Source organism: Leucoraja erinacea, chromosome 17, assembly GCF_028641065.1.
Source record: "Leucoraja erinacea ecotype New England chromosome 17, Leri_hhj_1, whole genome shotgun sequence".
NCBI classification, from domain to species: domain Eukaryota; kingdom Metazoa; phylum Chordata; class Chondrichthyes; order Rajiformes; family Rajidae; genus Leucoraja; species Leucoraja erinaceus.
The window spans coordinates 19,448,973-19,465,144 of NC_073393.1; the positions used below are offsets into that span (position 1 = coordinate 19,448,973).

At 40.3% G+C, this 16,172-nt stretch overlaps 1 protein-coding gene across 1 annotated transcript in view; it reads left to right on the forward strand.

Annotated features, from left to right (window-relative positions):
* hydin (HYDIN axonemal central pair apparatus protein) overlaps positions 1–16,172 on the forward strand; it is a 341,361-nt gene that overhangs the window by 90,842 nt on the left and 234,347 nt on the right. Inside the window, exons 18-20 of the mRNA XM_055648745.1 lie at positions 369–521; positions 12,422–12,660; positions 14,609–14,870. Coding sequence (XP_055504720.1) covers positions 369–521; positions 12,422–12,660; positions 14,609–14,870 — 654 coding nt within the window. The remainder of the gene's footprint in view (positions 1–368; positions 522–12,421; positions 12,661–14,608; positions 14,871–16,172) is intronic.

Here is a 16,172-nt window from a genome sequence, read left to right on the forward strand (position 1 = left end):
CATGCAATACTCCAAATCTGGTCTAACAACATTTTGATTCAGCTGCAACATGACTTGCCAACTATTATATTCAATGCACTGACAGATGAAAGCAAGCACGGTATTCCCCTTCTTTACCATCTTATACCCTAGTGTTGGCACATTTTAGGGAGCTAAGAGCTTGCATGCCTAGATCCCTGTGATACATCAATGGTCCTTTGGGTCCTGCGGATTATTTTGTGCTTCAAGGGCTAATTGACCAGTTTCTATAACTTTCATGTTGGGTAATTGTAAGTAAATGTAATTCTCACTGTCTATACTTATAATAACTCAGTGCCAACCATCTATTAACCTGACACAATATTTTCTCTTTCATTTTTTCAAACTAGCGAATCCAATTATCCTGCATAGGTGAGGGGCCGGTAGTCTATGTTACTGCTACACAGATCGACTGGGGAAAGATCCGTGTACTGACCGATGTCCCCAAGACCATCTGCCTCTCTAACGAGTCACTTATCCCAGCCAACGTCACGGCCAGAATGGTAAGTCATTTGCAGTAATTAACAAGGGAAATTGCTCGATAAAGACACTAATTGCTTCACATGTGGGATTTCATGTGCATCTGTCATTCTCGCAGCTTCTTTCCTCCTTTTAGAAAATATGTTTAGGTAGATAGACGTTGTGGCTTTCAAAAATAATTGCAGGATTCAACACATACTAATTCATACAGTCTCAGTTGCCTATTATGTTTTATCAAAGCAACAACCAAATTTTAATGATTGCAGCGTATTCACCTTCTTGATCTGCTGTTTACTAAAAAAAAAATGTATAAAGCCTGTCATGAGATAGTACTTTTTTTTGTTGCACAGGAATACTAATTTAGTGTTCAGGGCAGTGGAAAATTGTTTTAAACTAAAGACAATTTTCAAGTTAGGTAAGGTCATTTAAGCTGATACCATAAAATATGATAGAAATGTTTGATTTCAAGGGGAAAAATTCCACCAAACTCTGTAAATAAGTAAATAACCTGGAGACTTATTAAATTTAAGTGCATATAAAAAACAGAATGAGTTCTGATAAAGGGTCAGTATATATTGCTGCAAGTACCATGCAACACAGAATTTGCAACAGACTAACAAAAGGAAGTCAAGTATGTGTAGGACATATGCAGTAAATGGTAGTGTATGAAGGTAGTGTGTGAAGGGTTCAAATTATAGATCCTGAAAAGTAATAAACACAGGTCTATAGGATAGTGAAGAATGCATATGGCATGCTAGGCTTCAAAGATCCAGATGCAGCATATAAAAGTTGTGACATTATGTTGCATCTTTAGATCAGATCAGATACATTTATTGTCATATATACCAAGGTACGATAACACTTATTATCAAATGAAGCTCACAGGATACATGATAATGGCAGATATGACAATAAATGCAATGATGAAAGCAAAGCAGCAGTATGGATCAAAGATTGCAGTTCAATCCGAAGTAGTGCAAATAAAAACTAAAGGCAAACCTAAAGATTGGATTGGTGCCATAATTGGTCACACAGTCCTGGTTGTACAGGGAACAGAGCAGGGAACTGAGCACACACCATTGAGGAGTTCCAATGTTGTTGATCTGGGTGCAAATGGGGCTAATAGATAATTAAATTGGAAGGTTGAAGATGTAGACAAAGATTATGCTGTTGATTGGTATACGATTTCAGAATCCATTCTTGGTCCCCATCTGGGTTGGTTGCTCTCCCAGAGCTTACCCTTGTGAAAGTAGATCAAATTTCTGGGACCCAGATGTATGGGACAGAGCCAGCGGAGCATGGGGTGACATGCCATGGTGGAACTATGTTTGCCTGTTCAAAATGGGTGCAAAAGGCATTGAGATCATCTGGGAGAGATATGTCATTGGCAGAGGAGCTGCACAAAACACTGGTTAGACAGTAAGTACTGTAGAACTGCCTGCAGTGTAACATTTTTGCCAGCAGAGAACATGCATTTACTGTAACCATTATAAACTATAGAAGATAGACACAAAAAGCTGGAGTAACTCAGCAGGACAGGCAGCAGCTCTGGAGAGAAGGAATGGATGATGTTTCGGGTCGAGACCCTTCTTCGTCACCCATTCCTTTTCTGCAGAGTCGCTGAGCGTCTATCTTCGGTTTAAACCAGCATCTGCAGTTCCTTCCTACACATAAACAATAGAAGGGTTTATTAGGAAATTCTGCAGAAAGAGGCACATAAATCACTCATTTGGTGATAGAAGTGATAACAATAAAATCGGATGCACTATGATTGCATTGGGATTCAAAGGGATATCATGGAACACTGCACAAATTCCAACAAGCATACAATAGAGAAGTTAATTAATGAATTCTCATTCCATTACAATTTTATCGTATTAGGAGCACTTTGTTGCTAATTGCTACAGCATTTTTTGAACATGTTAACAGATTAAGATGCTTGTACATCTTAGTGTCTGTTTTTACATCTTTGCATATCTCCTATTCAATGCATCCCCTGTGCTGCAACTGAACTGGTTGAAAGCAAATAACTTGCAGTGGAAGAAGCTAAAGATAGCTTTGGAGGATAACCAGGAGACCTTGATTGCATTGTCATGCCATGATTGGTTGGAGCCTGGACTGACTGATTGATCAGCAAGGGCATGAGCAGAAACACCTGAGATCACAAGGGCTGCCTTCCTGACAGACACTCTGTCGCAATAAATAAAGGGAAATATTTCATATTTGCCTTGATCATTTTATCTACATCCCCTGTCACTTACAAGAATTGAAGGACATGGACTTCAAAATCCTCTGCTTCTCTGCTCTTGTTTATTTACATAAATTCATAAGACATAGGAATTAAGCCGTTAGGCCCATCCAATCCACTCTGCCATTTTTCCCTCTCAACCTCCTCAACCCCATTCTTCTACCTTCTCCCCATCACCTTTGACACCCTTACTAACTAAGAACCTATCAATCTCCGCTTTATAAATACCCAAAGACCTGGCCTCTACACCCATCTGCAACAATGAATTCCACAGATTCACCACCCTCTGGCAGAAGAAATTCCTCCTCATCTTACTAAGGTTATTCCTTGTATTCTGAGGCTGCGCTCTTGTCCCATACTCTCCCATTAGTGGAAACATTCTTTCTACATTCACTCTATCCAGGCCTATCATTATTCAGTAATTTTTAATGAGATTCCTCTCCTCATCCTTCTAATCTCCAGCAAGTATAGGCCCAGAGATGTCAAACGCTCATCGTACCTTAACTCAATCATTTCGGGATCATTCTTGTAAACCTCAAAACTGCACACAGCACTCCAAATGTGGCCTGACCAGTGTCCAATAAAGCCTCAGCATTACATACGGCTTTTATATTCTAGACCTCTTGAAATTAATGCTAACATTACATTTGCCTCCATTTCAACCTACAAAAAAATTAACGTTTCAGGAATCCTGCATCAGCACTCCAAGTTCCTTTGCACTTCTGATTTCTGAATCTTCCCCCCATTTGGATAACAGTCTATGCTTTTATTCCTATTACCAAAGTGCATGACCGTACACTTTATTATGTTGCATTCCACCTGCCACTTCTTTGCCCACTCTCCCAACCTGTCCAAGTCCTTCTGTAGACTCCCTGCTTTCTCTACACTATCTGTCCCTCCACCTATCTTCGTACCATCTGCAAACTTGGCTACAAAGCCATCAATTCTATCTTCCAAATCATCAATATACAACATTAAAAGTCATGGATCCAGCACCGACCCCTGCGGAACCCTACTAGTCACCAGCAGCCAACTAGAAAAAGCTCCCTTTATTTCCAACCTTTGTCTTCTGCCATTCAGCCAATCTTCTATCCATGCTAGTATCTTCTCTCTAATACCATGGGCACTCACCTTGCTTTGCAGCTTTATGTGTGGCACCTTATCAAAAGCCTTCTAAAAATACAAGTAAACAACATCTACTGACTCTCCTATCCTGTTACTTACTTTTTCAACGAATTCCAACAGATTTGTCAGGCAAGAAATTCCCCTTCATAAAACAATGCTGAAGGGCATTTTATCATGTCCCTCTAAGAATAATAATGGTCTCTAAGATCTTACCAACCACTGAAGTCAGGCTAACCGGCCTATAGTTTCCCCTCTTTTGCTTTGTTCCATTCTTGAACAGTGGAATAACGTTTGCAATTTGCTAGTCCTCTGGGCCCACTCCTGACTAAGGATTCTTGAAAGATCACTACTAATTCCACAATCTCTAAAGCTACTTTTTTCAGAACTTTGTGGCGCAGTCCATTTGGTCCAGGTGACTTATCCACCTTCAGCTTTCCAAGCACCATCTTCTTAGTAATAGCAACTCTTCTAACTTCTGCCCCATGCCTCTCTTGAATTTCAGGCATATTGCTGGTGTCTTCCACTGTGAAGACTAACAAAAAAAATGTACTTAATTTGTCCGCCATTTCTTTATTCCCATTTACGACTTCTCCAGTGTCATTTTCCAGTGATCCAATGTCCACTCTTGTCTCCCTTTATTCATTATATATCAGAAGAAACTTTTGGTATCTTCTTTAATATTGGCTAGCTTCCCTTCATCTTTTCTCCCCTTATTGCTGTTTTTGTTGAGTTCTGTTGGTTTTTAAGTTTCCCAATCCTCTAGTTTCCTGCTAATCTTTGCAATGTTTTATGCCTTCTCTTTTATTTTTATGCTGTCTTTGATTCCCTTTGCCAGCTAGGTTTACCTCATTGTCCCCATAGAATTTTTTTTTTCTTCTTTGGGATGAAAAGATTCTGCGTCTCTTTGATTACATTTCCTGAATGACTTTCTTTCTTGTAATCAACTTGCAACTGTCTTTTATTTCATCCTCAAACTTCTTTTGTTGTCTATATTGAAGTCATCAATATGCACTACAGCACGCTTTAGAACCAACACTCCCGTCTGTAAAACCCACTGCAAACAGTGTCCATCAATTAAATCATCTGTCAACCATTAGCCTTTGCTTTCTGCCTCTCAGATAATTTGTAGCCAGGGTTTTGTTTTCCTTTGGATCCATTGGGCTGTAATTGACCATGTGGAAAGTTTGTTAAAATCCATGTAAAATATATCAAATGCCTTGTCTTCAGTGGCACTCCTTCTTTTCATATCCATGCTGACCATCCTTGATCAAGCTATGGCTATCCTAAAGATGATTTAGACAATTTTCCAATAAATCACCATGTTAGTTTGATTTGCCATTTCATTACCTTGTCTGTTAAATTTGCCGTCATCCAGTCATAGAAACATAGAAACATAGAAAATAGGTGCAGGAGTAGGCAATTCAGCCCTTCGAGCCTGCACCGCCATTCAATATGATCATGGCTGATCATCCAACTCAGTATCCTGTACCTGCCTTCTCTCCATACCCCCTGATCCCTTTAGCCACAAGGGCCACATCTAACTCCCTCTTAAATATAGCCAATGAACTGGCCTCAACTACCTTCTGTGGCAGAGAGTTCCAGAGATTCACCACTCTCTGTGTGAAAAATGTTTTTTCTCATCTTGGTCCTAAAGGATTTCCCCTTTATCCTTAAACTGTGGCCCCTTGTCCTGGACTTCCCCAACATCGGGAACAATCTTCCTGCATCTAGCTTGTCCAACCCCTTAAGAATTTTGTAAGTTTCTATAAGATCCGCCTTCAATCTTCTAAATTCTAGCGAGTACAAGCCGAGTCTATCCAGTCTTTCTTCAAGTCCTGACATCGCAGGAATCAGTCTGGTGAACCTTCTCTGTACTCCCTCTATGGCAAGAATGTCTTTCCTCAGATTTGGAGACCAAAACTGTACGCAATACTCCAGGTGTGGTCTCACCAAGACCCCGTACAACTGCAGTAGAACCTCCCTGCTCTTATACTCAAATCCTTTTGCTATGAATGCTAACATACCATTCGCTTTCTTCACTGCCTGCTGCACCTGCATGCCTACTTTCAATGACTGGTGTACCATGACACCCAGGTCTCGTTGCATCTCCCCTTTTCCTAATCTGCCAACATTTAGATAATAGTCTACTTTCCTGTTTTTGCCACCAAAGTGGATAACCTCATATTTATCCACATTATACTGCATCAGCCATGCATTTGCCCACTCACCCAGCCTATCCAAGTCACCTTGCAGCCTCCTAGCATACTCCTCACAGCTAACACTGCCCCCCAGCTTCGTGTCAACTGCAAACTGGGAGATGTTGCATTCAATTCCCTTGTCCAAATCATTAATATATATTGTAAATAGCTGGGGTCCCAGCACTGAGCCTTGCGGTACCCCACTAGTCACTCCCTACCATTCTGAAAAGGACCCATTTACTCCTACTCTTTGCTTCCTGTTTGCCAGCTAGTTCTCTATCCACATCAATACTGAACCCCCAATTCCGTGTGCTTTAAGTTTGTATACTAATCTCTTATGTGGGACCTTGTCGAAAGCTTTCTGAAAGTCATCTGCCCTCTAATCCTGTGACAATCTGCCTGTTTTTCTATATTTTATCATGCCTAATACTTATGTTTTTCCTCCTTAATCACAGTGTCTGCGTCATCTTTTTTTGTGAAGACATGTTAAGTATTCATTTAAAATCAAACCATACTTTAGTTTAGTTTAGTTTAGAGACACAGGGCGGAAACAGGTCCTTCGGCCCACTGATTCTGCACGACCAACGATTCCCGAACATTAACACTAGCACATTAGCACTATTCTACACACACTAGGAACAATTTTACACATATACCAAGCCTATTAACCTTCATACATGTACGTCTTTGGAGTGTGGGAGGAAACCGAAGATCTCGGAGAAAACCCACGTGGTCAAGGGGAGAATGTACAAACTCCCTACAGACAGCACCCATAGTCTGGATCTAATCTGGGTCTCTGGCGCTGCAAGGCAGTAACTCTACCACTTCACCACCTTGGCCACCCTTTAGACTTTAAAGATTCATAGAAACATAGAAAATAGGTGCAGGAATAGGCCATTCAGCCCTTCGAGCCAGCACTACCATTCAATATGATCATGGCTGATCATCCAAAATCAGTACCCTGTTCTGGCTTTTTCCCCATATCCCATGATTCCCTTTGCCCTAAGAGCTAAATCTAGCTCTTCAGCATAGAAACAGCCCTTTGGCCCACCAAGTCTGCACTGATCAGTGATCACTCTGTACACTAGCGCACTGGGGAAAACGTTGGGGAAAATATACACATTGGGGAAAATTTACAATTTTTACAAAAGCCAATTAACCTACAAACCTGTACGTCCTTGGAGTGTGGGAGGTAACCGGAACACCCGGAGAAAACCTACGTCAAAGGGAAAACATAAACTCTGTACAGACATCATCCTTAGTCAGCCTTAAACCCGGATCTCTGGCACTGTAAGGCAGCAACTCTAGTGCTGTGCCATTGTGCTGCCCTTAATCTTTAAAAGCCCTATTTTTTTCCCTTTTATTATATTCTTGCCCCTTTCTCCATCCATTAAACTTTGGCATTTATAAATCCCCTAAATTTACCTGCAAATATTTTTCATGCAATTTTTTGTCTTTTTGACTTTTTTTTACAATTCACTTTAGTGCTAAACACTTCAGATATTTCTGCAGTATTAAGATGTCAATGATGGATCTGAGTTTTTAATTACTGTAGGATATTTCCTTGGTCTCTTTTTTTTAAATCAGAAAACTTGCTTGTTGTTTATTCTTTGCTGTCTCTTTGTTGTCTGTGAGCTCATCTATGATGTCCGTGTGAAGTCCCCGTGTGAAGCGCTTTAAAAGTTGAAAAAGCTCTGCCGGACAAAGAAGAATCTCAGATTTAATATATTAGTTTGCACGAGATAATTAGATGCAAAATCCTAGCTTGTGTCAGGAAATATAGGAAATCAATGTTGGGGATTTGTTGTATAACACATAAATTGTTACCATTTCAGAGTACTTCTCAGTTTAACTGCATGACATAGATTTGTTTTACCAAATAATTTATGTTGTTAGTGATGAATAACATAATTTAAGTTAAATGCACTATTTCACTATTGATCGGAACTACTGAAATGGAAAGGCTGATGGATTAGAGATGAATTATTGTGATATGTCAGCAATACTTTGACCAACAGCACTGTTGATGAATTGGTTGGATTAGAGGGGATTTGTCAGTGTGAAAGCCAACTTGCAATTGGAATGGCAGCGTCATTTTATAGTTACCCTGAAATTCTAATCAGCCTTGGATCAGCTTCAACCCCTAGCCTTTATTTATTACAGTGTCTCAAAAGCATGGCACTGAGCTGGTAATTACCAACATCATTAACATGCTCAAAACTATTTAATTGCATGTTTGCATGCTTTACATTTGTAGCTGAAGAACTGTAAGTTTTGGTGGAGTTAACAATGATCAGGTGCAGTTTTGCAATAACGAAGACACAGATTTCATGTAATTGGCATCAAGATATATTTAGACTACAGAGTTGCAGATCTGGCGTGCACCTTCTGAAAGGGTGGTGAACACAGATTCCATGGTATCTTTAAAAGACAAATTAGATATATTAGATAAATGATAAATTAGTTATATGTTTGGAAAGGAGTATTTTACAAGTCTATCAGAATATAACAAAATGTGCTGCATTGGACAGGTCTTGTATGTCGGACAGCCTCCCGTTAAATTATTTAATTCTATAAGAACACAGCTACATTCAGGTTTTTCTCTCACAATCCCTTGTCCGTAATAAAAAATATTAAGAGTTCAGTCGTTCTGTATTATCACAAGTACAGAAGTAAAGTGAAATTATTTTTTCACATACAGTTCAGTAAAGTATTACTATACATAAGCATGATCCACAATTGTACAATGTGTATAGAAATAGTCCACCGAGACCTACAAGAGTCACCAGGTTTTGTCTCTAATTCCAAATTCCAAGTTGTTTTTAGTGCAGCTAGCCATAAAGGCCTGTTGTCCTGGTGGTGTAGCATGGTCACCCTGGCCAAGAGAAGCTGTAGGCACCCTCCACTGGTGCTCCACTGCTCTAGTCCTTGTTTGTCGACAAGTCCGTTCCACCGTATACCAGTAAAAAAAAATATTAGAACAGTTGGAGAGGGGACAGTTTATGTCGTATGAAAATGTTGAATAAATCTTCCCCAAGTCCAACCAAAGTTAACGAAGGGTTCAACAATGTCACTCCTAATTTTTTCTAAATTAAAACATGATATAGTTTTGGAGTACCAATGGAGTGTGGTCAGAGGATTGGAATCTTTCCATTTAAATAAAATAAATCTTCTGGCAATTAATGTGGTAAAAGCAATCAAACGATGGGCGGAATGGGACAGATGAATAGAATCTAACATTGGTAGCCCAAAAATTGCAGTAATAGGTTGAGGTTGACTTGACTTGACTTGACTTAAGGTTGTAAATCCATACCTAAAACTACATGCTTTTGGAAATTTATTTCCAATATTTTTCCAAAAGTGGGCAGGACCAAAATATATGAGTCAATGAGGCCACTTCAGAATTACATGTCACAGGTAGGATTTATTTGACCATAAAAACGAGCTCTTATCTTTTGACAAATGAGCTCTGTGAACCACCTTGAATTGTATCAAAGCATGTCTTGCAGACATTGAGGAAGTATTAACTAATTGAAGAATCCTCTCCCATTTCTCTATAGATAAAGAAATTTGAAGTTCTCGTTCCCAGTCATTCTTAATTTTATCAAATGTATCTTTTTTTAAATTTCAAAATCAAAATCAACTCATAAATAGTCATTATTAAGCCCTTCTGATAAGTGATAATAACATGATAACATTTGTTTCTCCCTTACATTCACTGCTCCTGTTTTCATGAAGTTGTTGACATATATAAATTCCATTCACTAGTATCAGCTACATAATTTTTGCATCCTGGTTCTTGGTACAATGGTTCTTTCAGCCTTTCGACCAAACTTATCTCCAATCTCCTAGACTGAGGAGTCAGCGCCCACCTCAACTGGAACTTCAACTTCCTGACCTATAGATCACAAACAGTGAGCATATGCATAAAGTGGCCTCCCTATAATTCACAACAGCAATGTCTTGCAAGGTTTTACTTACAGGTCCTTAATATATTCTTTATATATTAAGAGTATGTGGCCAAATTCTGCTCATTTTCCATTTATAAGATGACACCGTTGTTGGCTGGATTTTGAACAATTACTAGATGGAGTACAGGAAGAAGATAGACAGCTTAGTAACGTGATGCCAAGCCAACAAACACTTCCTCAACGTCAGTAAGGATGAGCTCATTATTGACTTCAGGAAACAGGAGTGTGTATAGCCCCATCATCAAAGATGCCTAAATGGAAATAGTCGAAAGCTTCAAGTTCCTCGGTGAAAATGCCACCACAATTTGTCATGGATCAACTGCATTGAAGCTATGACCAAGAAAGTACACCAATGCCACTACTTCCTCAGAAGACTAAGGATGTTTGGCATGTCTCCAACACTCATACCATCTTCTGCAGATGCACTATAGAAAACATCCCATCAGGATGTATTGTAGCTTGGTTGGCTACTGCTCTGTCCAAGACCGTAAGAAATTGCAGAGAGTTGTGGATGTAACCCAGTCCATTACACAGACCAACCTCCCCACCATCGACTCCATCTAGACTTCATGCCATTTTAGGAAAGTAGCCAACATAATCAAGAGCATTTACATACAGGTCATTCTTTCTTCTCCCCCTCCTGTCGATTAGAAGATACAAAAGCTTAAGAAGATCCAGAAGCCCCAGATTCAGGAACAGCTTATTTCCCAGTTATATCAAACTACTGATCGGTCTTCTCATCAGCAAAGGTTGTAATCCCGATCTTCCAACCTACCTCATCTTGGCACTTGCACTTTTTAACATTTGCATTTTCTTTTTAACTGTAATGCTATAATGTTGTAACAAAATGTTCTATGCTCTGGTATTTTTATCTTTCCACGTACTTGCATATGGCTTGGTTGTTCTCAAATCTCAGTATGATTTATAGACAATAGACAATAGGTGCAGGAGTGGGCCATTTGGCCCTTCGAGCCAGCACCGCCCTTCAATGTGATCATGGCTGATCATCCCCAACCAGTACCCCGTTCCTGCCTTCCCCCCCATACCCCTGACTCCGCTATCCTTAAGAGCCCCATCTAGCTCTCTCTTGAAAGCATCCAGAGAATTCGCCTCCACCGCCCTCTGAAGCAGAGAATTCCACAGACTCACCTCTCTGTGATCTCCTCCGTTCTAAATGGCTTACTCCTTATCCTTAAACTGTGGCCCCTGGTTCTGGACTCCCCCACCATTGGGAACATGTTTCCTGTCACTAGCGTGTCCAAACCCTTAACAATCTTATATGTTTCAATGTCTCATCCTTCTAAACTCCAGAGTGTACAAACCCAGCTGCTCCATTCTCTCAGCATATGACAGTCCCGCCATCCCGGGCATTAACCTTGTAAACCTATGCTGCACTCCCTCAATAGCAAGAATGTCCTTCCTCAAATTAGGGGACCAAAACTGCACACAATACTCCAGGTGTGGTCTCACTAGGGCTCTGTTCAACTGCAGAAGGATCTCCTATATTCGATTCCTCTTATAATAAAGGCCAACATGCCATTCACTTTCTTCCCTGCCTGCTGTACCTGCATGCTTACTTTCATAGACTGATGTACAAGGACCCCTAGCTCCCGTTGTACTTCCTCTTTTCCCAATTTGAAGCCATTTAGATAGTAATCTGCCTTCCTGTTTTTGCTACCAAAGTGGATAACCTCACTGGTTCCATATGGCTATTTTTTTTCCTAATGCTTATTAAAATACCCACAATTGGCGATGGGTAGGCCGCAGAGCTCGGAGAATGTGATCTGAAAATTGATCACATCTCCGGGAAGGTAGGAACTTGAAAAAAAGTTTCCCCCGATCCCCTCTGCCCTCCACCCACATAAAACAAACCGAAGAACATTAAAACCAACTTTTAACAAACTAAAAAATAACAAAAAGAAAGAAAAAACTAACAGACTGCAGGCAGGGCTGCCATAATGTGTTTATCTACATTAAACTTAATCTGCCATGCAACTGCCCACTCCACCAACCTGTCCAAGTCACCCTGCATTATCATAGCATCTTCCTCACAGTTCACACTGCCACCCAGCTTTGTGTCATCTGCAAATTTGCTTATGTTACTTTGAATCCCTTCATCCAAATCATTGATGTATATTGTAAATAGCTGCGGTCCCAGCACCGAGCCTTGCAGTACCCCACTAATCACTGCCTGCCATTCTGAAAAGGACCCGCTAATCCCTACTGCACAGCATGCAAACTAACCTCCTCATTGTATCTCATCACATGTTGCAATAATAAACTAATTCCATTCTGGTTTATATTCACAGAAATGTTTGTACAGATTAGGTAATTTATCTTGCTTCGTAACACTAATGGATTGTCCCTTATCTGTATCTTAGGCACTAGAAAACTCAAAATGGCACTTGGAACCCAGTAAAACTGTGGTCCCCCCTCATGGACATGTTGATGTGACTATTGTAGCACATCTTGATGACACCATCTGGTGTGAAGACAAGTTGCATTTATTGATAGAGAACGGTCATTCAAAAAGCATCCATGTGCAAGCCAAGGGTATTGGATGTACCATCATATCTAACAAACCCTTTGGACCACATCTGAATCTTGGATCAGTATTCAGGCAAGTAGCTCCATCCAGGACCTTCCAGTTGAGGTATCTGAAACATTTAATGGAGAATAGTTTTAGAGGTTAAAATCACAGAATAGGAAAAGTAAGTGTGGCATGTTTTAACCACATGATCATTGTAAATTAGGTTGAGACCACTAGGGGCGCCGGGGAGATGGCAGCCCTGCCTGCAGTCTGTTAGGTTTTTTCTTTCTTTTTGTTATTTTTTTAGTTTGTTAAAAGTTGGTTTTAATGTTCTTCGGTTTGTTTTATGTGGGGGGAGGGCAGATGGGATCGGGGGAAACTTTTTTTCAAGTTCCTACCTTCCCGGAGATGTGATCAATTTTCAGATCACATTCTCCGGGCTCTGCGGCCTACCCATCGCCAATTGTGGGTATTTTAATAAGCATTAGGAAAAAAAATAGCCATTATGGAACCTAAAAGATCAAGCACAAATCTTCTATTTTATCACAAAGTGTTTATTATTTTAGACTGAATTTTAATGACCCATCACTATTCATGAGTGTAATTTTGAGGTAAATTTGTGTTGCTCATTGGAGCAGAAAATTTTGAAGTCAAATTTAATAGAAGTGTTGAACGATTTTGATGGTGAAAATAATGATAAACAATTTCCATTAGAAAACTAGTCTCCTTTTCAAATGGAAACTGTTTATCAGAAGGTACAGATTAAAGGTAATTTGCAAAGGAACTAGAAGAGACATGAGATTTTTTCCTTTAATGTGGAACTCATGGTGTGCAATAATGAAGGAAATAGAAATCAGTTAGTTTGAAAGATAATCATATGTAATGAAAAGGAATTGCAGCTGCTGGTTTATACCAAAGAAAGACACAATATTCTAGAGTAATTCAGCGAGTCAGGGAGCATCTCTGGAAAAAATAGATACGTGACGATTTGGGTCGGAACCTTTCTTCAGGCTGATTGTGATACAAATATAGTGATAATCTCTTTGATGATATGTTTGTCATCGTTAAGTGGATAGCAGTGTGCACATGGTGTTAGTTGTGGGTGTTAGGTTGAGCAGGTGGTTATAAAATGGAGCATTAGTTGAAAAGTTTGTGAAAGTTTAGTTGCAGCCATTATTCTCAGAGATTGTTGGTGGGGAGTTATAGGATATGGTGAATTGCATAATTCTTGAAATTGGTAGTGTGGCATTTGAAGATACATTTAATGACAATAGGAGCTTCAATGAGGTTGAATTCTTGCGATATTTGGTCTCCTAATTTGAGGAAGGACATCCTTGTGATTGAGGCAGTGCAGCGTAGGTTCACGAAATTGATCCCGGGAATGGCGGGACGGTCATATGAGGAAAGATTGAAAAGACTAGGCTTGTATTCACTGGAGTTTAGAAGGATGAGGAGGGATCTTATAGAAACATATAAAATTATAAAAGGACTGGACAAGCTAGATGCAGGAAATTTTTTCCCAATGTTGGGCGAGTCCAGAACCAGGGGCCACAGTCTTAGAATAAAGGGGAGGCCATTTAAGACTGAGGTGAGAAAAACCGTTTTCACCCAGAGAGTTGTGAATTTGTGGAATTCCCTGCCACAGAGGGCAGCGGAGGCCAAATCACTGGAAGGATTTAAGAGAGAGTTAAATAGAGCTCTAGGGGCTGATGGAATCAAGGGATATGAGGAGAAGGCAGGCACGGGTTATTGATTGGAGACGATCAGTCATGATCACAATGAATGGCAGTGCTGGCTCGAAGGGCCGAATGGCCTCCTCCTGCACCTATTTTCTATGTTTCTATGATATTGGTTCTCAGAGCTTAATACCTGAGCCTGCTTTTACATGCTCTTGTCATGAGATTGGATCCCCGGGTGCTCCTCTTGGCTCATTATAGTGACTACTAACAGGTTAATATGTTAACAACTACTAACATGACTACTAACATGTTAATCGGAAGTCTTGATAAGCATTTATGTCATGTCTTATTTGTAACAGTTCTCAAGTTTGCCGCTATTCAGTTAAGCTGACGAACCGTGGTCGGCGCCACCATCAAATTTATTGGAAGACTGAAGGATTTCCCCTCATTTTTAAGCCCGCTCCGCAGAAACAGCCCATATCTCTTGATATGAAATATAAAATCTCCCCCCCTCTAATGGGGCATTACGTTCCTTGCTTCAAAGTCAGACCACTGCGCATGGACCTCAATCCAGGCCAAAGTGCTATCCTGGTATTAGAGGGAGAATCAGATGAGCCTAAGGTAAGGAAACATGTCTTTTAAAAAAGTCAAATATGTTATTTTTATTTCTTTAACTTCACCTGACTCTCACTGTCTTTTCAGGAATAATTCTAATGTACCGTTTCAATTTTATTTTAATAATCAGAACTCTTAAAATTGAGATATATCCACCGTTATCTTTTTGCTAATTTGTGTGTGAGTATTTGGATTGGCAACATGAGATGATTGGTACATTTAGCTTAATGGCTGATGCAAGCAGTCCCTTAAACCAGTTAATTTCAGAATTTTCAGAAGGCCTTCGATAAGGTGCCGCACGTCAGGCTGCTAGAGAAGATGAGAGCCCATGGCATTAAAGGGAAGATACTAACATGGATAGCGGGTTGGCTGGATGGCAGAAGGCAAAGAGTTGCAATAAAAGGCTCTTTTTCAGGTTAGCTGCCAGTGACTAATGGAGTTCGGCAAGGGTCGGTGCTGGGGCCGCTTCTCCTCATGTTGTATATTAATGATTTGGATAAGGGGGATTGAAGGCTTTGTGGCCAAGCTTGCAGATGATGCTAAGATAGGTGGAGGGATAGGCAGTGTAGAGGAAGCAAGGACACTGCAGAAGGCCTTGGACAGGTTAGGAGAGTTGCAGAGAAGTGGCAGATGAAATTCAGTACAGCAAAGTGCGGAGTCATACATTTTGGTAATAAGAATAAAGGCGTAGATTATTTTCTAAATGGAGATAGAATCCAGAAATCGGAGGTGCAAAAGTCCTGCACCAGTACTCCCAAAAAGTTAATTTGCAAGTTGAATTGGTAGTAAGGAAGGCAAATTCAATGCTAGTATTCATATCAAGAGGACTGGAATACAAGAGAAGTAATGCTGACTCTATAAGGTGCTGGTCAGGCCACATTTGGCGTTCCGTGAGAAAATTTGGGCCCCATACCTGAGGAAGGATGTGCTGGCTCTGAAGAGGTTACAGAGGAGGTTTACAAGAATGATTCCAGGAATGAGTGTTAGCATATGATAAGTGATTGACAGCACTGGGGGCCTCTACTGGCTGGAATTTAGAAGGTTGGGTGGGTACCACATTGAAACTTACAGTATAATGAAAGGCATCGATAGAGTGGATGTGGGAACAATGTTTCCACTAGTGGGAGAGTCTAGGACCAGAGGTCAGAATTAAAGGGCGTTCTTTTAGAAAGGTGCAGAGGAACTTCTTTAATCAGAGGGTAGTTTACCTGTGGAACTCATTGCCACAGGGGGCTGTGGAGACCAAGTCAGTGGATATTTTAAAACAGAGATAGACACATTCTTGATTCAAACGGATGTCAACGGTTA